General features: G+C 38.5%; 1 protein-coding gene across 7 annotated transcripts; it reads left to right on the top strand.

The window, feature by feature from the left end:
- The first annotated feature begins 4,001 nt into the window (after positions 1-4,001).
- Positions 4,002-22,090, top strand: Rnf14 (ring finger protein 14). 7 transcript variants are annotated; one of them, XM_020156062.2, is made up of 10 exons: positions 4,172-4,364; positions 5,575-5,675; positions 6,378-6,551; positions 7,123-7,284; positions 8,333-8,484; positions 13,734-14,261; positions 15,362-15,590; positions 16,921-17,093; positions 18,382-18,512; positions 20,723-22,090. In XM_020156062.2, exons 4-10 carry the CDS (start codon positions 7,131-7,133, stop codon positions 20,778-20,780), a joined length of 1,425 nt encoding a protein of 474 aa, XP_020011651.1. In that variant the 5' UTR covers positions 4,172-4,364; positions 5,575-5,675; positions 6,378-6,551; positions 7,123-7,130; the 3' UTR covers positions 20,781-22,090. The 7 variants fall into 7 exon arrangements, with proteins under 7 accessions (XP_073932871.1, XP_020011645.1, XP_020011651.1 ...); XM_074076770.1 differs by lacking the exons at positions 4,172-4,364; positions 5,575-5,675 and adding an exon at positions 4,002-4,160 and having other exon boundaries at positions 6,378-6,521; positions 7,103-7,284; XM_020156056.2 differs by lacking the exons at positions 4,172-4,364; positions 5,575-5,675 and adding an exon at positions 4,002-4,160.
- Positions 22,091-25,632: the final 3,542 nt, after the last annotated feature.

The raw sequence follows: 25,632 nt of genomic DNA, 5'->3' as shown, positions 1-25,632 counted from the left end.
TATTTGTACAACAGATTCTAATTCTCTTAGAAGCTACTAGAGGGTCAGACGGATGAGAAATTGGTCCTAACCCTAGCTCTACCGCTGTACAACACTGGTGAAATGACACATGCTTAGTGCTCAATTTCTTCTTCTGTAAAACAGGCAGACCACATTACCTAAGTCATGGGGTCTTGGGCATGTAAATGAGATAATGTGTACAAAGTGCTAAATATAGTGGTGTGTTGGACACAAGGGAAAAGCTCAATTTAAAAGACTAACCAGGCACAAAAAAACCAAAGACACAAAAGCCTGGAGTTTAAAGACAAAATTTATTAAAAGACTTCAGTTAGTCAATTCCTTCCCCAAAACTAGACTCAATCTTCAATTCACTTTTTAAACATTTACTAAATTATTAACACTACTTTGAAATGCTATCTTCTTTTTTCTCTATCCTGTGACCTCTGACATGAGGTCATGACATGATGTCACAATTCAGCCCCTGCTCCAACTTTGTGAGACTTTCCTGAGCTGGTTGTTGAGCTCCCCCATCTTTTGCATTTGAGAGGTCTCTGGGAGGTGTCTGGTCTCAGCTATCTGAGCACACTGAGGTAGGATTGCCATGCATTTTGCTCTTGGTTTTATTCCTTTGGCTAAATATGAATAACAACAAACATTGGTGAATGGCTTTGGAGATTCTTCTTCCCTCTTTTGAGGGAAGTATGTTTTAGTTTTGGTATCTGTTCCAAAACTAGAAATGGTATTTCCATTTCTCTTCTGTGACAATCAGGATTTGTAGTACAGAAAATTAGCAGTGATTGTTGGTATTTCAAGTTTTCTCTCTGTGGCAGCCAGGTAAGTTATGGCTTACATAATTTGCAGATCCCAGGGCAAAATAAAAATGCAGAGGTTTTTTTTTTTTGTAAATTTAAAAAAATTTCAAGATGACAACAGCACAGTATCAAGAGCCCTTGTAGGTCTGGGGCCCTTCCAAGCACAGGGCCCTGTATGACCACACAGGTTGCTGGCCTGTGAAGCCAGACCTGCCTGAAGGCAGGTGGATAGGGCTTTAGAATCCTGGAGGCTTGGGTTAGACCCATAGCTTTGCAAGTCATGTCTTTTGAGGAGGAAATATAGGGGGAGGAAGAAACAGGAACATACTAGATCATTAGAGACACATTAGTTTTTTGGTTCCCAGGAGGAGGAACCAACATCCTTCTATTCCATTTTAACGCGGAGAACAGTCCCCCCAAATTTGATATGTAATTCACACATAATAAAATTAACCCTTTAAAAGTACACAATCCAATGGTGTCTAGAACACTCACAAAGTTATGCAACTATCCCTACTCTTAAATTCCACAACATTTTCATCCTTGCAAAAAATACCTATCAGTGCCAGGCACTAGTGGCTCATGCCTGTAATCCTAGCAATTCAGGAGGCAGAGATTAGGAGGATCAAGGTTCAAAGCCAGCTTGGGCAAATGGTTCTTGAGACCCTATTTCAAAAAAACCCATCACAAAAAAGGGGCTGGTGGAGTGGCTCAAGGTGTAGGCGCTAAGTTCAAACCCCAGCACTGCCAAAAAAACCCCTAATTTCCCATTCCCTCTGCTTCAGCCCCTGGCAACCATTAGTTTACTTTTTGTCTCTGTGGATTTGCTTATTCTGGACATTTGATATAAATGGAAAAACATGACACGTGATCTTTTGTGTCTGACTTCTTTCACTTGGTGTAGTGTTTTCAAGGTTCATTCATGTTGAAGCATGTATCAGTACTTCCTTTTTTGCTGTTGAAAATATTTCATTGCTGGATATACCATATTCTTTTTATCCATTCATTCATTGATGGAGGTTTGGGTTGTTGTTTCCCCTTTTTTGACTCTCCTGGATGTGAATTTTTTTTTTTTGACAGTACTGGGGTTTGAACTCAGGAACTTGTGCTTGCTAGGTGCACACTCAACCACTTGAGCAATGCCTCCAATACAGTCCTTGTGAATATTGTTGCTGAGAACACTCATGTAACAAGTTTTAGTGCAAGCATGCATTTTTTTCAATTCTCTTGAGTATATACCTAGAAATAGAATTACTGAATGTTACTGTAACTCTACATTTAACTTTTTGAGGACCTGCCAAACTATTCCAAAATGGCTGTACATTTTACATTCCAATCAGCAGTGTAGGAAGGTTCCAATTTCTCTACATCCTCACCATTTTTTTTTTTTTTTTTTTAGTACTAAAGACTGAACTCAGGGCCTCACGCTTGCTGGGCAAGCACTCTACCACTTGAGTCATGTCCCCAGTCCTTTTGCTTTTAGTTTTGTTTTCCAGATAGGGTCTCATGCTTTTGCCTGGGATGTCCTCACATATCGATCCTCCTACCTTCAGCTAACCAAGTAGCTGAGGTCACACAGGCGTGCATCACCACGCATCCTCCCAAGGTTTTTATGTTGGGAGGGTACAGTGTATTGCTATGTACCCCAAGCTGGCCTCCAATTCATGATCCTCCTGCCTCAGATTCCTGATTTGCTGGCATTAGAGGCATGCACCACCACACCCTACTCTTCACCTGTTCTCGTTATTATCTGTGTTATTACATCCATACTAGTGGGTGTGAAGTGGTTTCTGTTTGTGGTCTTGATTTGCATTTCCCTGAAAACTATTGATGTTGAGCATCTTTTCATGTGCTTACTGACCATCTACATATTTCTTTGGGGAACCATTTAATTAGATCTTTTGCCCATTTCCCCCCCAAATATTGACAGACATTATTGTAGGGGATTCCTACTTGGAACCACACCCTCTTAATCCTTTGCCCATTTGTAATGGTGTTGTCTGTTTGTTGTTGAGTTGCAAGAGTTCTTTATATAATTTTGGTACTATATCTTTATTATATATATATATGATTTACAAATATTTTCTGTTGCTGTGTGTTTTTTCACTTTGCTTGAGGGGGGTGGCACTGGGATTTGAACTCAGAGTTTCTCACTTCAAGGCAGGTGTTGAGCCACACCTCCAGCCCAAAATGAATTTTGGGATTTTTCTTAGTGGCACTGGGGTTTGAACTCATAGTCTTGGGCTTCTTAGGCAGATGCACTGCCACCTGAGCCATGTCTCCAGCCCTTCTTTTACTTTGGTGATAGTAGCGTCCTCTGAAGCGTAAGTTTTTAATTTTGGTAAATCTAATTTATTTTTTGGTTTGTTGCTTGTGCTTTTGTTGTCATCTCTAAGAAACTATTGCCTAATCCAAGTACATGAAGATTTACTCTTGCATTTTCTTCTAAGAGTTTTATACTTTTAGTTCTCAAATTTAGATTCATTTTACTTAATTTTTGTATTTTAGTGTGAGTTGGGGGGGCACATATTTTAATTCCGGCTCAGTACCTCAATAATCATGTGACTTTTGGTAACTTCTTGAAACTAAATCTCAGTTTCTTCCTTTGTAAAGTGAGACTAACAAATGGTACCTAAATCATAGAGTTTTAGTGCAGATAGAAAATACACATAAAGCACTTTGGATGGCACTTGAAACAGCCAACTACTGTTGGCTGTAAATGTGGTAGTTACTACTGTTATAATATGAACGAGTTAGTGGCGGTGCTAGAAAGATATGCAGCATTTCTGACAAGGTAATGGGGTTGGGGAGAGAAGGCTTGCTTAGCACACCTGGAGGAACAGGTCTGGGATGGTTAAGAAAGTCTCTGCCCCGCCTCATGTTCACCTCTAGGAATTGGTAAAAATTCTAATTCCCGGGTCCCATCTAGAACTGCTGAAAGGATCCCCTGAGCACAGAACCTGCATTTGTATCAAATTCTTAAATGCCACAATGTACCCCCACTCAGCACAACAATAAAATAAATAATAATAATAAAAAAAACAAGCATACAATGTTAAGCTAGCCGGGCAGCGGTAGGTTGGTAGTGGCCGCGCCCGTAGTGCCGCCTATGGCCTGCAGAGGGCGCCCAGGGACACGAGCGGCCACGGCAACTGCGCAGAGACCGCGGCCGCCCTGCTGTATCCGCCCCTCTCAGCTGACAGATCTAGAAACGGAAGAGGCGGTGCGCGGAGTGAGCCGGGCGTCTCTAGGCCTGGCTGGCGAGTGGTGGTGCAGGGAACCCCCCCCCCCTCCGGGCAAAGGCGGAGAGCGGAACTTTTGGGCTTGGCACAACGGGGCGGCCGGAAGGTACGGTGGGGACCAAGCTCTGGGCACGCGAGGCAGGGAAGGGCGGCGGGCCCGGGCCAGCTCCGTGGACCTCAGGCTTCCAAACGCGGGACGGGGCGGCCCGGCCCAGACCCGTCCCGTGCGCTCCGGAGGAAGAGAGAGGGCGGTCCACGCCCTGCCCCTTCGGGACGCGCGGGGCGGCCTCTGCTCCCAGCGCCGGGTCCGGTACGGTTGGCTGGGCCTGGCCCGGGTGTGGACGGGTCGCACAGACACCCCCGCATGCCGAGTGGCAGGCGGTCGAGGCCCGCGGAGGCGAGCGGAGCCCGGCCAGCGTTGACCCCCGCGGAGTCCGCACCCCGGGGCGGGGAAGAAGTAGGATTTTCCCAGGCGGTGGGAAACCCGGCGGAGGAGGGGCTTCCGGTTTGCAGCAACTAATGTTAAACGTGAACCTTTCTTATCTGGTCGTGCCGGGGTCTCTTCTTGTTCCTGGATTACGGATGAAGAAGCCACGGGTTGTGAATCCAGGTTTAGTTATACCTTAGCTGTGTGTGACCTTGGGCTAGAAAGGGACTTAAGCTGTCATTTTTCTCACTCGTATAATGAAGACAGTAATAGGATTTGCTTCGTGTGGTTGTGGGAATCTAGCCTCAGATTGTGCATTGAAAGGGTTTAGCATAATGCCTGACACTCGGTGAGAGCTCACTAATTGTTACTGTTCTTAATGTTACTGTGGCGACCGACCTAACTTCCTGCTTCTAGTGTAATGTGGCAGAATGATCACTGAACACTTGCTCGTGATTTCCCCATTCCAGCACACCGCATTTCACCCTAATTCAGTTAGTTTTTCCTGTGTCTAATGCACGGTACCCCTAGATGCTGATAACAGTACACAGATAGAAAAAACTTGGTCCTCATCCTTGAGAGCCTAATGTAGGCTGGTGGGAGAAGAGGTGCGCGTTCATAAACTACTGTAATGCAAGGTGTGGTAGGAGAGTTACAGTTTGGCCCGACTTTAAAGACAGTATTTAATAAATAAGAAAGTGCTGCCTGGAGTAGGGGCTTTGGTGGTGTGTCTCAGAGGCTGCTGAGTGGATGGAATGAGAAAGAAACGGAGGGTAGCGACCTGAATTAAGGGCGATTTGGGCCCATTGGCAGCTTCAGAAGCTGAGATCTGGTGGGGGTGGGTCATGAGGAACTGTTTAAGAGAGATTGATTAGAGTAGAGGTTGTCAGCCCTGGCTGCACATTAATTAGAATCATCTGGAGAGCTTGGAACCCTAGAGGCCTGATTTAATTGTTTTGGGGTGTGTCCTCGGGTACTAGTATTTTAAGAGGCAGCTCCTGTGGATTCCAACGTGCAGACAAGATGGAGATTGCTAACCTAAAACCGTAAACTGTAAAGTCGTCTCTCATACTATCTGTAAATGTTTTAACAGAAAGAAACAAAAGGCTTAATCCTATTATTACCATGTACTATCTACTACCTGGTGAAATTGCTGAAGATTCAGTAGGGCAAAAGGACCTAATAAGTTAAACAGTAGGTGCTCAATAAATGCAAATTGAATATTAGCTTCATATTAGTATTAGCTTATTTGAGTCACACATCTGAGAATTTGGTTTAAAATTTAAGATTTAATACAATATTTTTGCATATAATTTCAAGGTGTTAATTGCTCTCCATTATCCATGCATAGACCACACTTCTCATGAATCCATTTTAGAAACCTTAGAAGCTTTAGAGACAAAAGCTTTTAGAATAAAACTTCAAAATCTGTGTGTTTATGTGTGTTCTTTTTTTGTTTTAAAACATCCTGCCATCAGAATTAACCTAGCCTTGAGTATCACTGGCAAGATTTTTGCATGAGCAGGAGAGAGGAAATACTGGAGGGGGATGGGAAATAAGAAATAGAGGAAGCAAAAGAGGGAAGGAAGGGAAAAAAAACAAATTTGAGAAGATGTTTGTTGTGGGGTGTGTGTCCTTTCCTATGACCTTGGTCTTCCCCCCCCCCCACTCCAGTTCTAGGGCTGTGAGCAATCAGATAAGACCAGTTCATTGCTGGGGAATACACAGTTGCCCCTTTAACCACATGACTCAGCCTGTGCTAGGAGAGTAATACGTGAATGTAGATTAGAATTGGCCATATATTAGAATGTGTTTGACTTAAGTGGTGGTAATGAAAATTCAGAATTTAAATTTGGAGAGAGTCCTAACACCATCTTTCGTATTTCTTTTCTGCAGATGGCAGTATTTCTATAATATATCTAATATGAGTCCCACATCTTGGCCTCTTATCCAGCTTCAGCAGTCTCAGCGTCACTGGCTAGAGAATAAATGGGATTTGCACAAATTCCAAACAGAACTGAAATACAGACAGCAGTGTTAATATCCTTTTCTTCTGGTTGTTATTAACAGGTACTAACTGACCTCAGCTAGAACATGTTACTGTGCTTCAGATAGGGATACTTCTTAAACGGAGCCATTACTATGCTGAGGAGAAAGTTACTTTTTAAAAAATAGAGTCATTTTAAACATTTAAAAACATAATGGATATGTTTAAATTTTGTAGCATCACTTTTTGTAATGTGAAAAACCATGCCCTAACCTTTCAATTTTGTACATTTAAATTTTTACAAAGTTTGTAGTTGACTGCAATTACAGTCCAACATTTCAACCAAATGAGTCCCTCTTCTCCACGCAGTCTAGTTCTGTAGCCCAGGCTGGCTGCGTATTTTCTGTCATCTTGTCCGGCTCTTTGTCCTGGGATTATAGGCATGTGCTACCATGCTAGACGTTATTTTTCCCCCACTCCCTATTTTTGTTTCGATTAAAGAAAGGTTCTTGTTGTGTATTTTTTCCCATTTAAAGTACCTGAAATTGTACAATTGTTTATGAGGAACTTTTGTTTTATGTACCATTAAACTTCCCCCAACTCTGTGCATTTTCTATTCTTAACTGATTTGCATGATTATCTTCAATTCCTCAGAAAATTAAATGTCGTCAGAAGACCGAGAAGCTCAGGAGGATGAGTTGTTGGCCCTGGCAAGTATTTATGATGGAGATGAATTTAGAAAAGCAGAGTCTGTCCAAGGTGGAGAAACCAGGATCTATTTGGATTTGCCACAAAATTTCAAGATTTTTGTGAGCGGTTAGTTAACAATATTCAGATTTTTCTAAGTAAAAATTTTCAGTTTCTTAGTGTACTCTAACTTATTTGTCATTTTGCGCTTGTAGACATTACTGATGGTTGTATTATAGATTTAATGCATGTTTCTGTTTTAAAGAATGTTAGAATGGGAGGGAAACAGTTTGCAATTTGATTCCGTCTTTTTATCCTCTAAATTTTGGGATATTTTACATATTTCATGTGTTCTACTCTAATTAGCAATTTACCAGCCAGGAGTCATTGGTAGTTAGAGATAATCAAAGAAAAATAATGTACATATGTGAAAATTCTTGGACACTCTTAAAGTACCATTTGGTTTTCAGAATCATTTCAGCTACCATAAACAGGTGGCACATGCTGTTACTCTGTGACTTTTTGCTTCAGAAAAAACAAAACTGCTTTTGATACAGTCACAGAAGACCATGATGCACATTTTCTCAGAATGTTTCTACTGAGTGATTATAAAGCACCAAGAACTCTTGCATTCTTCATATATCATTTTTACATGTCATAGATTAATAACAAGCTATTTTTTAAAAAATATTTCTGTTATAATCATTAAATAAACACTTGTGACCATTTAAATGAAACTTTCATTGTGAGAGTGTTGTGTGCTGTGTCATGTCCTCACGATTTTCCCAACTTTGATTCATGGGTAGTTGGCACATACTGGTCTAAGTAAGTCATTGTTGGTTGATGAAAATAAACATCTTTCTCTCTAGATTGTGTCTTTAATCATCTATAAATCAACAACAGAACAAAACATTGCGTATTACTTGGTCATTAGTGTTAGGAGTTATACTAAGAAGTGTATTTGAGAATAAATTGTCTGCATTATGCATTTCATGGTGGTTGGTAGATTTTTCAAGGGCTTACAAGATTTTTTATTTTTAAGGTGGTAGAAAGTGCTTTGGGGGAGGGTTTTTATCCCCTCCCCTAAAACATTAAGTCTTTCCTGAGCACTGCTTAACAGTAATGGACACTCAAGTGTTGATCAACTGATCCTTTCTGATCTTTGTTTTTGGTTCAGGCAATTCAAATGAGTGTCTCCAGAATAGTGACTTTGAATACACCATTGGCTTTCTGCCTCCACTTGTGCTGAACTTTGAACTGCCACCAGATTATCCATCCTCCTCCCCACCTTCATTCACACTTAGTGGCAAATGGCTGTCACCAACTCAGGTAGACCCAAAAACTTAATTTTTCCTATCCATTTGTAGAAGCTTACAAAGTCATCTTTAATTGAAGACTACCTTGGTGATCTTGAATTTGGTGCATGAAGAACAAATGACTTTGATTTCCCTTGCCTTCATGAATCCTAATGTTAATGAATTGAAATGCTTGGTGTTTTAAAAAGGAATGGCGGTAACTGAAATGACTAATCATTATGAATTGCAGTAGTAGTAATTTTTAATCAAGTGTATTTCTTGTTGTACTATTTTCCATTTAATCTGCATTGTAATGGAGACTATGAGGTCTTTGTTATCCTTAGATATTGATACTGCTTTTTTTTCTTAGTTTCTAATCCATTCTTTAAAGATTTCATTGTAATTAGAACTGAAAATTAACCCAATATAGCTATAATAAGCATATATCCTGAGTAAATGTGATAAGTGCTTTTCTTCATAGAAATCTACATTTCTTATAGATACCACATTAAGTTTTGACACCTTATATTGAGAGCCTTTATTCTCTCTGGATTATATATCCTTTTCTAGTAACAACTTCAACTCTTTTTTTCTTAACATGTAATAATTGCACATGATAAATCATACATGTTTAATTGTATAGACATTCAGTAAATGTATATAGTGTATTCTGATAAAATCAGAGTAATTAGCATTTCCATCTCCTTATTTATGTTTGGGCTTTCAAGTGCCTGTCTCAGCCTCAACTCTTGATTGAGACATAAATATGACTTGAAGCTAGTGTAAAGTAATCTAGGACGTAGTGGATCAATAGCTACTTTTCTACAAGTCATTATAAGATTGACAAACTGATATGTATTAAGATAAGCTGTCAGAGTTATTGACTTAAGGAAATAGCTTGTTAATTTTTCCTTTTTAACTATATAGTTTGATTTTTTATTACTTATTTTTGGAGACAGGGTCTTGCTATGTTGCCCAGCTGCCCTTGAACTCATGATTCCCTTGTCTTAGCCTTCTAAATGCTGGGATTACAAGTAATACATATAGGCATTCCCCACCACACGTGGCTTAATCATATAGTTTTTATTCTTCTACCCAGTAGCTAATCTTTTAGATAAAAGTGCTTTATGTAAAATTAAGATTATGGTTTAAAAAGGAAATTAAATTCTGGAAGAGTGTAATACATGTAGAATAGAGAGGAATGTTGTTCTTTTTATGGTAGTATCTGTGACAGAGACAATAGATGCAAGGCAGCTGATTATTTGCCCAGGAAAATCAAGAGTGTTTTACATTTAGATCACTCATTGTTGACTAAATATTTAAATATTTATAGCTCCATTTGTCCATGGAGCTCTTGATATTTTGTACTTGTGCATGTATGCATGCACACACATGCACAAAACAGACAGAGTCACTGGATGTGTGGTTATAGTTTCTAGCATCTACTTAATCCTGCTCTTTGGGGAGCGCAGGGAAGGAGGGTTCATTATTTTGTTTTACAGCTGAATTTACAGTAGGATTCTTTCATATTCTTATGCATATATACTTGACTTTTTTTTTTTTTTTTTTTTTTTTGTGGTACTGGGAGTTGAACTCAGGGCCTTGCCCTTGCTAGGCAGGTGCTCTACCACTTAGTCATGCTCCCAGTCATTTTTGCTTTGGTTATTTTTGAGCTAGGGTCTCAAGTTTATGCCTACTCAGGCCTGGACCTCAGTCCTCATATTTATACTTCCCACCTAGCTGGGATGATAGGCACGCACCACCATGCCTAGCCTGGTTCCAAGATTCTCCCATTCTCTACCACCTGAATAGTTAAGATTACAGGTATGAGCCACTGCACCCAGTTTATAATTAACATTTTAATTGGTCTCTTTTGTTTCTCCTTGGTTCAGTTCTTGTTTGTTGCTGTATCCTGATTCTATGGCATTGTAAATTTCACCTGTTGATAGTGAAATTGACACAGAATCTGTCATTCACTGAATTGGGGTGGGTAATAGGATCTGGGAAGTGGGTTTAGTTTTCTAGTGTTTTCTGTATTCCTTCCCTACATACACTATAGCTATCTTGCCCTTTCCTCTGTCTTCCCCTCCCCTTTTTACATTTACATGCATCTCTGCTGCCCCTTTTTAGAAGGGACTGGAGAAAAGAGGTTGGAAGAGAATGGCTTCTTCATTGGATTTGGTGGCTTATACAATAGGCAAAGCTTCCCTTTTAAGTATTTATCACATTTACAGATGTTAGCAGGTTTCTCAAAAGCATGATTGATATTATAAGCATTAATGCATTTACGAATTAAAGTGAAAAAAGCATTAGTTGTCAATCTTGTCAATAAGTATTTAAGTTAGTAGCTGTGCAAGGTTTAATCAGTATTACACAGAACAAAGAAAATGTGGTCTTTTTTCATTTGTTATTTAAATTAACAAAATTTGCCATCTGGAAGGCTTATTTTTGGTTGTTTACCTAAAAAAAGAAAAGAAGCTTATAATTCCTAAGCTCTACTTGCAAGTATTTTACATTTCTAATAGAAAATCCTCTTATATTTGCCTTTCAGATGAAACAGACCACTTTCAAAAGAAAGAATCATCATAATTTAACTTTGCTTGCTTAGTTTAGAAATTGTAAGCTTTCTCTGTGGCAGCCAAACCGTGAGGGCTTGCACTTATGTCCAGGCTCAGTATCATTCTGCTTCAATCTGTTAATCAGGATCTGATGTAAGCCAAGACTCTCTAATAAAAAGTAGCTTGTAAATCTCAAAAATAAGGGCTCTGAGGTTAAATTCTGCCACTTAGCTGAGTTGGCTGTTTGATAGAACAGAAAGTTAAAATTAACTTTAAAACTTGGATGGTATTTTTATTTTTTGTTTAAATTTATTTGTATTTCATGCATAAACATTTACATATTTATGGGGTGTGTGACGTTTTGATACATGTGTACATTGTATAATATTTAAGATTGGACAACTAATGCTTTTCAGTCAGAAAAAACATGCCGACTTAGTCAAACATTTTGTCATTTTTTTTTATGGTGAAAGTATTCAAAATTCTTTTTTTTTTTTTTTTTCAGGTTTCTTTTTTTCCTTCTAGTTTTTTGAAATGTACAGTATATAGTTGTTTTTATACTGTAATAGCACACCAGAACTTCTCACTCCTATCTGACTATAACTTAGTACCCACTGATCAACCTTTTCCTATCCCTCTCTCCCTGCTACTCCCCCAGCTTCTGGTAACCACCATTTTACTCTCAGCTTCTGGGAGATTAACTTTTAGTTTATTATTATTTTTGGTGGTACTGGGGTTTGAACTCAGGTTTGAACTTGTGCTTGTAGGAAATGCTGTGCCATTTAAGCCACACCTCTAGTCCTTTTTGCTTTAGTTTATTTTCCAGATAGGTTCTCATCTTTTTGCCTAGGACATGCCTCAGATTGTAGTTCTGTCTCTGTTTCTCCCATACCCACATACCTGGAATTAGAGGAGTGTGCCACCAAACCTAATCCTGAATTCTTTTATTTATTTATTTATTTTTGTGGTATGAGAGTTTGAGCTTAGAGCCTTGTGCTTGCTAGGCAGGTGCTGTACCCCTTGAGCCATGCACCTGTCCCTGAGTTAACTTTTTTATATTCCACATATGAGCAAGGTCATGTGATACTTGTCTTTCTGTACCTGGCATTTTTCACTTAACATAATGATTTCTGGTTCCATTCATTTGTTGAAAAGGACTAGATTTCATCATTTTTTATGTGTATCACATTATCCATTCACTTGTTTATGGAAATTTAGGTTTTTTGCATTTCTTGACAATAATAAATACTGCTGTAATAAACACAGGAGGAATGATGTTTCCTTGACATACTGATGTCATTTTCTTTGGATATATACCAAATATATCTATAGTAGGTAGGATAGCTAGGTCATATTGTAATTGTTCTTAATTTTTTGAGGAACCTCCATATTGTTTTCCATAGTGGCTATACCAATTTATATTCCCACCAGCAATGTACAAATGTTCTTTTTCTGTACATCATTGCCAGCACTTGTCTTTTTGATTATAACCATTCTTACTGAAATGAGGTGATACCTTATTGTGGCTTTAATTTTACATTTTTCTGATTAGTGATGTTGAGCATTTTCGCCTGTGCCTTGTTGGCCATATGTAAATCTTCTGCTGAGAAATATCTGTTAGGTCTGTTTCCCCTTTGTTTTGAGGGGTATGGGTGCTGGGCATTGAACCTAGGGTCTCTCACATGCTAGGTAAACATTCCTGCTGAGATACACTCCCCAGTCCCTTATTACCCATTATAAAATCAGATTATTTGGGGTTTTTTTTGCTACTGAGTCTTTGGAGTTCCTTATGTATTCTAGATATTAACCCCTTGACAGATGTGTACATTGCAAGTATTTTCTCCCATTTTGTAGGTCGTCTCTCTCTGCACTTGGTTGTTTCCTTTGCAGTGTAGAAGCTTTTTAGTTTGATATAATTCCATTTGTCTGTTTTTGCTTCCTGTTTCCTATGCCTTTGGAATGGGGTCCAAAAAAATCTGTGCCCATTCCATTGTCCAAGCATTTCTCTTGTGTTTTCTTACAGTTGTTTCATAATTTCAGGTTACATTTAAGCTTTTAATCCATTTTGAGTTGATTTTTGTAAATGATGAAAGATAGGGGTCTAGTTTCATTCTTCTACATGTGGATATTTGGAAAGACTGTCCTTTCTTGGATTTGTTTGTTTTTTCTCAAAGTGCTAGGAATGGAACCCTAAGGCCTTTTGCATGGAAAGCAAGCACTCTACCTACCACTTAGCTACATCCCCAGCTCCAGATGGTATTTTTAAGCTCTCCTTTTTCTAACCATCAATCCAGGGCAAATACAGAGCTAGGACTCCCAAAGGAAAATGAAGTAGTTCATTGTAGAACTAGATCTTTCTCTCATTCATGAAATAGAGAACAATACTAAAAGAAGAAACAACAAAGTCTTCTTGAAATCAGCTTAAATGTAAGTCTAGGTCTGCATCTTTACGGAGTTTTAACATTTCTCCTGTTTTCATGGTACTTATAGCTTCTAACCTCATATTCTACTCTGGCTGAATATGTTGCTCTGTTGCTGAATAGCTTAAGAAATGCTTTGATGGAATGTTGATACTTTTTCATAGCACAGTTTATCACAGTAGAAAAAATAGCATTAGAAAATATAAGGGACTAACTTACAAGTTAAAAAGACTCTGAGGAAGATCAGGAATTGGTAGCATCATCATCTTCCCAAACTCACAGCATCCTCATGTGCTTTCTCCTAGCTCTCTGCTCTCTGCAAGCACTTAGACAACCTATGGGAAGAACACCGAGGCAGTGTGGTCCTGTTTGCTTGGATGCAGTTTCTTAAGGAAGAGACCCTAGCATACCTAAATATTGTGTCTCCTTTTGAGCTCAAGATGGATTCTCAGAAAAAAGTGCAAAGAAGGACCACTCAAGCCTCTTCCAACACAGAGCTGGATTTTGGAGGAGCTGCTGGATCTGATGTAGATCAAGAGGACATTGTGGATGAGAGAGCTGTGCAGGATGTGGAATCATTGTCAAGTCTGATCCAAGAAATCTTGGACTTTGATCAAGCTCAGCAGATGAAATGCTTTAATAGTAAATTGTTCCTGTGCAATATCTGTTTCTGTGAGAAACTGGGTAGTGAATGCATGTACTTCTTGGAGTGCAGGCATGTGTATTGCAAAGCCTGTCTGAAGGACTACTTTGAAATCCAGATCAAAGATGGTCAAGTTCAATGCCTCAACTGCCCAGAACCAAAGTGTTCTTCTGTGGCCACTCCTGGTCAGGTAATTTTTCTGGTCAGGTAATTTTTCTCTGTTCATCATTGCCTCCTAATTCTCTTTCACAAAAGGAGGCATATTCTCAGGAACTTCTTTTTTTGGGGGGACAGTGTCCCACTTTGGAGCCCACACTGAACTTGAATTTCTGATTCTTCTAGCTCTGCTTCCCAAGTGCTGGGATTGCAGGCATGTACTATTCTGCCCACCACAGGAATTTTTAAATACTTATTTATTGCAGCACTAAGGATCAAACCCAGGGCTTCACATGCTGGGCAAGTGTTACACTATCACACCTCTACATAGGGCTCATGGAGCGATCTAAGGCACTGGAGTCAGACTATAAGTTGTTTTACTGTATCCATTAAGAATGCTACAGTTTTAGGCTGGAGATGTAGCTCAAGTGATAGAGAACCTGCCTAGGAAGCACAAGGCCCTGAGTTCAAATGCCAGTACTCCCCCTTGTACCCTCCTCCCCCACCCAAAAAAAAGCTGTGGTCTTATCCTAAACCATTTAAGCAAATGTAAATTTTTCCTTTGCTAACTTTGAGCAGTTCTAGACAAGGAGGAGTGTTTTTAAAAAGTAATTCTGATGATTTATTTTGTTTATCTGTTAGGATCCCATCAGCCTTGGGGAATAATTAGCTTTTCTTGGTGTAAGGATGGCATTTGAAGGGGACATCTCTTAAAATGATTAACTGAATCATTTACAGATGTTAGCATAACTACAGCCTACTTGTTTTTTAAGTCAGCTTTATTAAGACATAATTTTACTTACCATAAACTAACCAATTTAAATTATAGTTTGATTTTGTGTGTATGTGTGGCAGTACTGGGGTTTGAACTCAGGGCCTCCTGCTTGCTAGATAGACCCTCTACCACTTGAGCCGCTCTGCCAGCCCTAGTTTGCTTAGTTTTGACACGTATATAGACTCATGCAACCACACCTCAGTCAAGATACGGACTGTCACCATACTTGGTTTGATTCTGAAGTGAGACAGATTTTTTAATTTTGTGCCCATCTGTTTTACAATAGCATCCTAAGAATTCCTTCAGGATTAGAACTGGCTGTGAATCATTAGATCTATGGTGTTTGTAATTCCTTCCAGGTCAAAGAGCTAGTGGAAGCAGAGTTATTTGCTCGATATGACCGCCTTCTCCTCCAGTCTACCTTGGACCTGATGGCAGATGTGGTATACTGTCCCCGCCCATGCTGCCAGCTGCCTGTGATGCAGGAGCCTGGTTGTACCATGGGCATCTGCTCCAGCTGCAATTTTGCTTTCTGTACCTTGTGCAGATTGACTTACCATGGGGTCTCTCCATGTAAGGTGACTGCAGGTACGTTGTAATTGTGTAAACTCAAACCATATCTATTAGCCCTCCCTCACCAAATCCCTATTACTTCAGTTCATAAATTTAGAAGTATTTATTCAACAGATATTTTTGTGTTAGCTACTATACTGGTCTCTGGGAATATAGCATTGAACAGGAGAGATAAAATCTCTGCCCTGTGGAACTTACAGTCTAGTGGGGATGGCAGGCAAATAAAAGAAATACAGATATTAGGTGATGGTAAATGCTAAGGAGGAAAAATAAATAAAATAGAGGCAAGATGTGAAATACTGAGAGGGAGAGGACTTGGGACTTTAGTTAGGCAAACTGGGAGAGGTCTTACTGGCAGAATGGTTTAAAGACTTGAGGGAAATAAGGAAAACCAATCAGAAACAGGAGGTGGGCAGCATTCCAGGAATGGCAAATTAATTTCTACATACGAACACAGAATAGTTTAGATCCTTTATGACAAATGTGAGGCATCTAACTCTTGTTTCCTTGGCACATAGTCTGATCAGTCATCAAATGCTTTCTCACTGAGCCCAGCAAAGCTTCAGAATCTCCCTCACCATGGTGCTTCAGAAGTAAATGGTTGCCTGTCCCATTTGAGTAAAGTGGTAGCAATAGGAACCAGATGAAGAGTATCAAAGAGAAAAGTGGGAAGAATTTTTTAGTGCCTATAACAAACTGTAATATAGGATGAGGGTGTATTTGGTAAGCCTTATTCATTATCAAATGATGAATAATGCTGACTTAGTGGAAAATCAGTCTTTTCAACCTTTGTGTCTATTTATTTTGTTTATTTTTATGTGTGGTACTAGGAATTGAACCCAGGGTCTTGTGCATGCTAGGCAGGTGCTCGATCACTGAGCTACAGTCCTAGCCCCTTTGTGTCTTTTAGACCAGTCTTTAACAGTTTGCTGCCAATTGCATAAGCATATCAACATTAAAAAATCAAAATCAAAGAAAAGAACCTTCTACTACCTTTAGCAAGTCCAGCTTTTCTGATTGGGGAATTCCTTTCCCTTCTTTGTCATTTGTGTACTTTTTTCCTGAATCCCATGGTAAGTGTTTTGATGGTATCCATCCTAATTTAAGTTTCTAATAACTAAATATCATGTCATTAAGTCGATTTTCCACACATAATTATTTCCTTGGAAATTTAATTTATTTGTCATTGTTAAATGCATCTCCATGCAGATGACTTTAAAGTTATTTCCTTCTGCTAAAGTCCCAGGAATAGCATTATTGAGTGGTAAAAGAGTATGGCTGTTTTTAAAGACTTTTAGTCAGCCATCGCAAAGCTACAGAGTTAATTTTTGTTTTCACTTCCTAGAAAAATTAATTGACTTACGAAATGAGTATCTGCAAGCAGATGAAGCCAATAAAAGATTTTTGGAACAGAGGTATGGTAAGAGGGTGATTCAGAAGGCTCTGGAAGAGATGGAAAGTAAGGAGTGGCTGGAAAAGAATTCAAAGAGCTGCCCCTGTTGTGGGACTCCCATAGAGGTGAATGTTTTGGAACAGACTTGGCAAAGAGATTTGAATGCATGTCATGATTACCTTAAGAGGCCTACTAGTAAATTTTAGGACTTTTTAAGAAAACACATTTTGGTATTTATATGGTACTATTTATTTTGGGACTTGGAAAATACAAATTTCACTACTAAATGTTGTTGACCTTACATATATATAGACTTTTCAAAGTTTTTTTGTACAGAGACAATCGTTTTCACATCATAGCCATTTTAGAATTGAGTAGATTATGTGTTATTTCAGTCCATGGCTCTGGTCCAAGATTGAGGGGCCACATTTACTGATGGCCTTCTTGCCGGCAGTCCTGAGGCAGTGCAGAGCATCACATAGACACAAGGAGTGTGTATGTGCATCTCCTCTGTTCTGTCTCTGACTCTCTTCTTATAAGGTCATTAGCATCTAACTATAGGGGCTGTACTCTGATGACTTTCTCCAATTCTAATCTCCTCCCAAAGGTCCCACCTCTAAACACCATAGTTGAATTAGTTTCTACCTTCTTAATACCTCACAATGAAGATTAAACTCCCACATAAGTTTCTGAGGAGACAAACTATATTCAAACCATAGCAGGTTAGGGGAGAGCACACTTGAGCTACAATCAACTCTTAATTCCTGTGTGTGATAACAAAAATCATATCTGACCTCTTAGAACTATTTATCTGAAAAGAAATACATCTCTTAATGAGTATACACTCAGGAAGTGGAGACATTTTTCCATTTTCTGAGCCAAATAATTAAACAAGTCTATTTCTTCTTGCTAAAACCTTAACATATTTTCAGAATATGTCCTTGCATTTGATTCTACTTTTCCAGTGTGTTATATTTGAACTGAACCTGGAGGTGATGCCTCAGTTACTCTGTTAAGGAGACTGCATTGTATTTGGCCACTGCCTTAGCCCTGCAATAAAATGAAGGCCTTGATACCAAATATTTATGTAGACTTATATAAAATTTTAAAATGCAAACATTTTAATATTAATCTAAAGTACGTGATTTAGCCATGTGCTTGATTTGTATCTGTTTATCAGAAGAGGCTTTTCTAAGTGTCTAGTTATAGGAACACCTGCTAAATATTTTCTTATTTTAATTGTAATGCAAAGTAATAAGCATTAAATCGTTGCCAATGTGTTGCTGGTATGTCTCCATCTTGCATGAGGAAAGGGAGAAGACTAGGAGAATGCTATTTTGAATCTTTTTGGCATGTGCATTTCTCTTAATTTTACAGCCTTGATATTTTTCTCTTTTCTGTCCTTTCCACCAGAAATTAGATGGATGCAACAAGATGACGTGTACTGGCTGTATGCAGTATTTTTGCTGGATTTGCATGGGTTCTCTCTCTAGGGCAAACCCTTACAAACATTTCACTGATCCAGATTCCCCATGTTTTAACAGGTGTGTATATGTAGAATTCCCTAAACTCAGTAACAATTTTTGATACTTGATTTTTGGATTAAAACCCAGTTTTTTCTAAAGTACTTAGACTTACTTAGAGAGTTCTGTGTTTTTCCACATCTATGAATTTTTGTATTTTCATGAAAACGAATTTTATAATGAGACTATACACTATTTTTTTTTTTCTTTTTTTGGTACTGTGATTTGAACTTAGCCTCACGCTTGCTAGGCAGGTGCTGTACCACTTGAGCCACTCTGCCACCCCTTAAAATTTTTTATGTTACTTATTGGCTTTTTTTGGCTATGTGTAGCCCAAGCTGGCCTTGAACTCAAGATCTTGCTTCTGCCTCAACCTCCCAAGTACTGGGATTATAGGTATGTGCCACTTTTTCTGGCCTTCTCAACTTTTTGTAGTGGAAAATTTCAAATATACAGAAAAGTCAAAAGGATAAAATTATAAACAGTATGAATAAATAATAATACTTTGCTATATTTATTCTCTTTATCTTTTGTGTTAAATACTTGAAGATAAGTTGGAGTTATGATAATACTTCAACTCTAAATACTTCCACACGTCTCCTAAGAAAATAATTCTAGGTGTAGCTCAGTGGGGGAGTGTGTGCTTAGCATGTGGGAGGACCTGGGTTCAGTCCCAGCCCCATGCCCCCTAAAAAGAAAATGCTTCTACATAATAACAGTACTTTTAAATAATTAATGATAATGACATACTATCATCTAGTAAACACCATATTTAAAACTTCTGTGGTTATCCCTCAAAATTCCTGTAAAAGTCATTTTATTAAACAAGGATCTGATCAAGTCCAGTTGCTGTAACTGGTTCTGGTTGTTCTGGGCAACCTTATTTGTTTAGGAGAACATAGACTTTTTTGAAGAATCCAGGAAAGCTGTTCTATAAGAAGTTTTATCTTCTAGAGTTTTGTTCCTCTGTGGTGTCTTCTAGCTTGTTTGTCTTCTCTTTTTGTTCTCAAGTGGAAGTTAGGTCTAGACTGAAGTTTTATTAGATTTAGAGTAACTTTTTTTTTTGGTGGTGGTGGTACCAAGGTTTGAACTTGGGGCCTTATGCTTGTTAGGCAGGTGCTCTTTTTTTGCTTTATTTTTCAGGTAGAGTCCTGAATTTTTGCCTAGGACTGGCCTCAGCCACGATCTTTCTTCTTTTCAGCTGGGAGCACAGGCGTATACCACCATGCATGGCTCATGATTTAGATGGGGTCTGATTTTTCCATTTTTTGGTGGTACCAGGAGTTGAACTCAGGTCCTGATGCTTGCTACAGGTGCTCTACCATTTGAGTCAAGATGGGGTCTAGATAACTTTTTTTCCAGACTGGCCTTTAACCAAGATCCTCCCAATCTCTGCTTCCTGAGTAGTTTGGATTACAGGCATGAGCCACTGTGCCTAGCTAGAGTAACATTTTTGACAAGGATACTTCAGGAGGGGTGATAAGTATATATATTTTATCACATCAGGAGTCTTATAATGTCAGGCTGTCCCTCTGTTAGTATTCTGTCATTCACCTTATTGTGAAGGTAAGTTTACCATTTTGTTATTAGTAACTAATCAGTAGGGCAATTCCTTGGTGTGATGTGAATATTCTGTTCTCCAGCAGCTCCCCTGTTTTAGCATACCTTGATGATTTCTCTTAATAGGTTTCTATAGAGAACCTACACTCATCACTGTTCTGAAAGTAGATATTGAGGAAATAAGCCCTGTCCGTGAATTATTGGAAACCTAATGTTGGAAATTGCTTAAATTTTAGGTAATATAAGGAAAGGAAGACAAATTGGCAACTGTAAGACATTCTCCCAATGGAAGATGCAAGGACTGTGAAGACAGAAATTGAAAGGATTAGCACAGAATAGAGTTAGTGTCTTGAAAGAGTTCAGCTTCTTCTATGCTGCTTTTGAAGCTTGGTTTATTCCGCAGATTGTATACATTAAGTATCAGTTTGAGGTACCCATATTATTTATCCTTGGTCCCACAATTTGTCTGGATCCTAAAAGGACTGTTCTTACATACTTTAAGGCAGCTTAAGAGGGCCTCAGATTTCAGCCCCCTTCAATGGAATGATTAAAGGAGAAGAAAAGATAAAAATATTACCAGTAGAATGCAGAACGTGTTTTCAAGAGAAGGAAAAACAGATTATGCTCAGTTTTCCAATTGTATGAATATGTATCTTATTTTATGCTTCCAGGTTATTCCATGCTGTGGACGTTAATGGAGATATTTGGGAAGATGAGATTGAAGACTAGCTAACTTCTGCTCATGATATGGAAGTGGAATGGTTTGCCCTAATCTTCTGTCAAGTACACAAAGTAACCTTACAGGACGTTTAGGGTACCATACATTCATTCCTCCTGTGTAGAAGATAAGGAAGAACAAGGTTTATATTTTCATTTGGTACTACTGATTAAGGCACATTCATACATTTTTTTCATGTAACATAAATTGATAAAATAAGCCAAAGGTTCAGAAAGTGAAAACTATAGGATATTAAATTATAATATGCCCAAAGCGCTGCATAATTAAAAAGTAAGTATTTATTTTCTTCTCCAAGCTTTAGATAAGGAGAAGGGTCAAGAGTTAAACTTACAGACCAATCTCCAAGAAGCATCCCTCTGAGACATTCTGTTGGCATTCTCTCAGTACTATCCTCACAGTGGGTGTGGGGGAAAGAGTAATAGCCTTATTAACAGGTATTGAGAACCTGATCTCATTCACTTGTTACTCACATTCCTTCCAACCTCAATTTCTGCTAAGTTAATTCTCTTTGGAGGGAGCCTTTTGCTCTATAACTGGATGGCCCAGTGTCATTTTGATCTATTGCTTTTCAGAATAGAAATTTAAATTAATTTTAGAAGTATTTTTTAATACCACAAATGCTGTGTGTCAGTTGGTATTTATGAGTGGCATATAGTTCGCTCATTGGTTTTAAGCTAAACCTAGAATTTCATGATACTGGCTCAGAAGAATTGCAGCCCTGACCGCAGTCAAAACTGTTGTTACCCTTTGTTCCTCATGTTCTCTGTGTACCCTCCCTGTCTTCAACAGGGTAAGGACAGTTTTAAAGTTAATTCCATCAGCACATGTTTTTATTTCCTTTGTTGAAATAGGAGAAAGCCTAATATATTCCCAAACTGAACAAGTTTAATTATTTGGTTTTTGAACAAATATACAGCATTGTGGGTCTAGTCCTAACTTTCTGAGTTCTTTTTAAAGGTCTTTTCTAATGAGCTATGGGAATTTGGCTTCTTTTTACTCTTTTTTTGAAACAGCAGTGTTTTGGGTGATAATTTTAGCTTGATACTTAGATTCCTATTTCTGGGTTTTCTTGGCTTTTTGGAAAATTGTCTTTTCTCTTGGTTTAGTAAGTGGCTTGGTAGTCACTTGGTAGACAGTTTTGTAAAAGAGGACATACGAATTCAACTGCAGCTTGTGAACACGTTCTTTCTTTTAACCTTGTCATTGAAAATTAAGGAATCACTTTTAACTGTCAGCAAGGACTCTCTGGATTGTCAATGAGGATGCTTAATCTTAAAAATAAAAGAAATTTAAAAAATCATATTATAATTAGAACAGAGTTACTGCTGTTTGTTCTGTCACCAGGGCAACTGATCACATTTTAAAACTATAATTTTTTTTTTTTCTGGTTTTGGTACTGGGGATAGAGTCCAGGGCTTCAAGCATGCTTGAGCATGCTACCACTGAGCTACACTCCTAGTCATATAACATGTTCTTAAAGTGAAAAGAAAAAGAGTTCCAGAAGAGCATCTTCTCTTTTACCTGCGCTTGTGACTGAGCCTAGGTTTTAGGACTCATATTTTGTTTAAACAAGTTAAGTTAATGGGCTTCTATTCAGCACATTTTATTTTATTTTGTTGGGACAGGGGTTTTAACTCAAAAGCTTTGTGCTTACAAAGCAGGTGCTCTACTGTTTAAGTCACACCTCTGGTCCTTTTTGCTCTGGTTATTTTGGAGATGAGGTCTCATGAACCATTTGCCCAGGCTGGCCTGAAACCAAGATTCTCCTGATCTCAGCCTCCCAAGTAGCTAGGATTACAGGCTTGAGCCAGTAGTGCCCAGCTCAGCACATTTTATATAAAAGCTGAAGTTAATTTAAGGAATAAGTTGAAATAAGAAATGGAAATTAAAGTGATTATTTAATATATACCTGAGAAAAGTGATGTCTGTGCTTGAATAGGAGTTGGGTTGGGATTTTTTTTTTTTTCCCCAAAGTAGCCACTGAGAAACTCTAGTTCATGTGCTAGTTGATATTTGCTAGAGATCATTTTATTTTAGCTATGTTCGTTATGCTGATGATGTCATAGAAGTAGGAAGGGAGCCTTTATAAACCATTCTATGAAATAAATGGGGGGGGGTTTTTCATTTATGTTTTTTTTTTTGGGGTGGTACTGGCGTCTGAACTCAGGGTCTTGTACTTACTAGGCAGGTGTCTGCCACTTGAACCACTCTGCCAGTCCCATCATTTATGATTTAAAATTCAACACAACTCTTTAGTCACAGAGATTTGTTTATGCAATGAGTGTTTTTCTTTCTTCCTTAGGTACAAAAATTATCATTCACTTTTAACAGGGACAGTGGGGCTTGCAAAGCATTATTCTTGAGGCCTGAGTTATGGGCTCATTTTGGTGGAATACTTTTGTCATCTGATGGAATAAAGAAGTTTATACCCAGCTTAATTTCAAGAAGTCTATTTTATAGTGACTGAGATTTGTCATAAATTGGGTCCTTTGGTAGAAATTTGAAGAAGCCATGTCTTTTGATTTTATATAAAAGGGTCGAGAGCTGATAAATGAAGATAAGCTTCCAAATAATTTATTTTCTTTAGTAAAAATAAAGGCTCTATGACTTTTTGAATTTGTGCTTAAACTAGCTTAAAGGCTTGCCTTTGTTGTTTGAGATGCATCTTAGCTCATCCATTTTTAAAAAAAAACATTTAATTTTAGACTAGTTTTAGGTTTATAGAAAAACTGGGAGATAGTGCAGAGTTCCTGTATATCCCACACCCAACTTTCTCACTATTAATACCCTTTATTATATCGTGCATTTATCCCATTAATGAATCAACATTGTTTTAGCCATAGTCCATACTTTATTCAGATTTCCTTAGTTTTTCCTTGTGTCCTTTTTCTGGATTCTACCCAGAATACCCCATTATTGCATTTTGTCATCAAGTCTCCTTAAATTCTTCTTCCTTGTTCTACATAAGCCCTTATAGACCATTATGCTATTCTGGAGCCCTCTAACATGCTCCTCCTACCCCAAGGGTCTTTGCCCAGACTGTCCCTATCTGGAATGGGATGGAAGCCGGGGCCTTGTTCCATCCATTTTTATTGTAAGTGTTATATAAATATTCATGTATCTTGATGCTATGGGTAGGTCAGGAGCCAAAAAACTTTTGTGGAAGACTAAGTACCTAATCCTAGCAGGCCCAGCAAATCAGTGAAAATTTTTTTAAATTGAGGTCTTTTTGTAGCTTTAATAAATCAGTTATTTCTGAGGATATTTCACTGGCTACAATATAGTTTTAGGCTGTTTACTTGTTATGGTCATTCTCCTACTAATCTTCACGAAAAAAATGGTTAAATACTGGACAGCTTGATCAGACTGTCTTGGGGTTAGCAGGACCCACACAGTTCTACATTGATGTGAGAGGATTAGCCTGCCAACTCAGCTAAATCCTGAAATGTGCATAATCTCTTCTTGTCAAGAAATGGCAGACAGAAAAGCCACAGATGTCATCTTCCCAGACCTGTAACAGTCATTAGCTCATTTTGTAATAGTAGAGGGCTCTAGTTTACATTAAAAATTCACTAATATACCTGATATTTATTTTTATGTCAAGAGTAGTGAGAGTGAGTTAATCAGGTAAGAATCATGAAGGTATTCATAAAGCTACCTGCTTTGAAAGGGAATTTCAAATTTTTCAGTGGAACTATAAACTTTGATAAGCATCACCAGCAGGTGGCAGCAGTGCCCATGTTATAAAAGAGGATCTGTCTATAGCAGGACTCTGCAGAATTAGACAGGAGGGTGTCTTAGGCCCTGGAGTTCTAGACCAGCCTGGGTGACACAGCAAGACTCTGTCTTAAGAAACAGACAAAAAATAGTAACTGGCTAAGCCACAAGTAGTATTTTGTTACAGAAGCAGATTTAATTCCTGGGATTTTAATTTTCCTCTTTGTGTTTCATTCTAGTGTCTTTTATACCTTGGTAGGCAGAATGTGATGGTACTAGCAAGGCAGGAACAGCAGTATTACCAAAAATTTTTAAGTCCCATAGTTGACATCTTACGCAATTGCTACATAGCAAAATGTCACACGTGATAGTTGCACTTATCTTGAACCACTGATGTAAGGCAATTGAGTTATATATGAAGTGCCTACCTAAGTAGGATCAAGGGATTATAACACTGAGGTACCCATGGATACTGGTAAAAGTAGCCAAACAGTCTGCTTCTTAAACTTTAGCTTAATATATCAGGTAGCAGACCAGGCAGGAGGTGTTTGATCAGAAAGCTGGTGATAGGAACTTTAGGGATGTTCTTACCAAGTGTTTATGGTAATTCCCAACTTTCAATTTAGACTTTGTACCGTTACTCAGGTAGGCTGAAGGTTTACTACTTCAAGGATTCCTATAGTTCTCTGAGCCAGAGGATGCTTTGGAGAAGATTATGTACATTGAAAACTCAGCAGCTTTGGCATCAGAGCCTTACTAAATACAGAGTTGGAACAGTTACTGTTTCTTGTTTGGGTCTCTTCCCCCTTCCCCCCACCTTTCCAAACTAAACTTACGCTAGTTCAACACAATTCCATAGCAGTTTTTAAAATAATTATCTTACTTTCAATCCCATCCCACTTTCTGAAATTTATCCCATTTCCTGGAATAATTCAGTAATTTAACATTTATTGAGTACCTAGCAATGGGTGCTGAGAATGTAGCAGTGAATAAAACAGACAAAAATCTTCCTGCCTTTCTGAAACTTAAACCCTGATGGAAAGAGATAGACTCTAAGCAAACTATATGAGTCATCATGCAGAAAAGTCAGGGAAAGGGTTAGGGAATTGGGAAAGCAGAGCAGTG

Source organism: Castor canadensis, chromosome 6 (genome assembly GCF_047511655.1).
Source record: "Castor canadensis chromosome 6, mCasCan1.hap1v2, whole genome shotgun sequence".
NCBI lineage: Eukaryota > Metazoa > Chordata > Mammalia > Rodentia > Castoridae > Castor > Castor canadensis.
The sequence above is the reverse complement of the archived record's forward strand: the minus strand, read 5'-3'. Positions and strand labels throughout refer to the sequence as shown.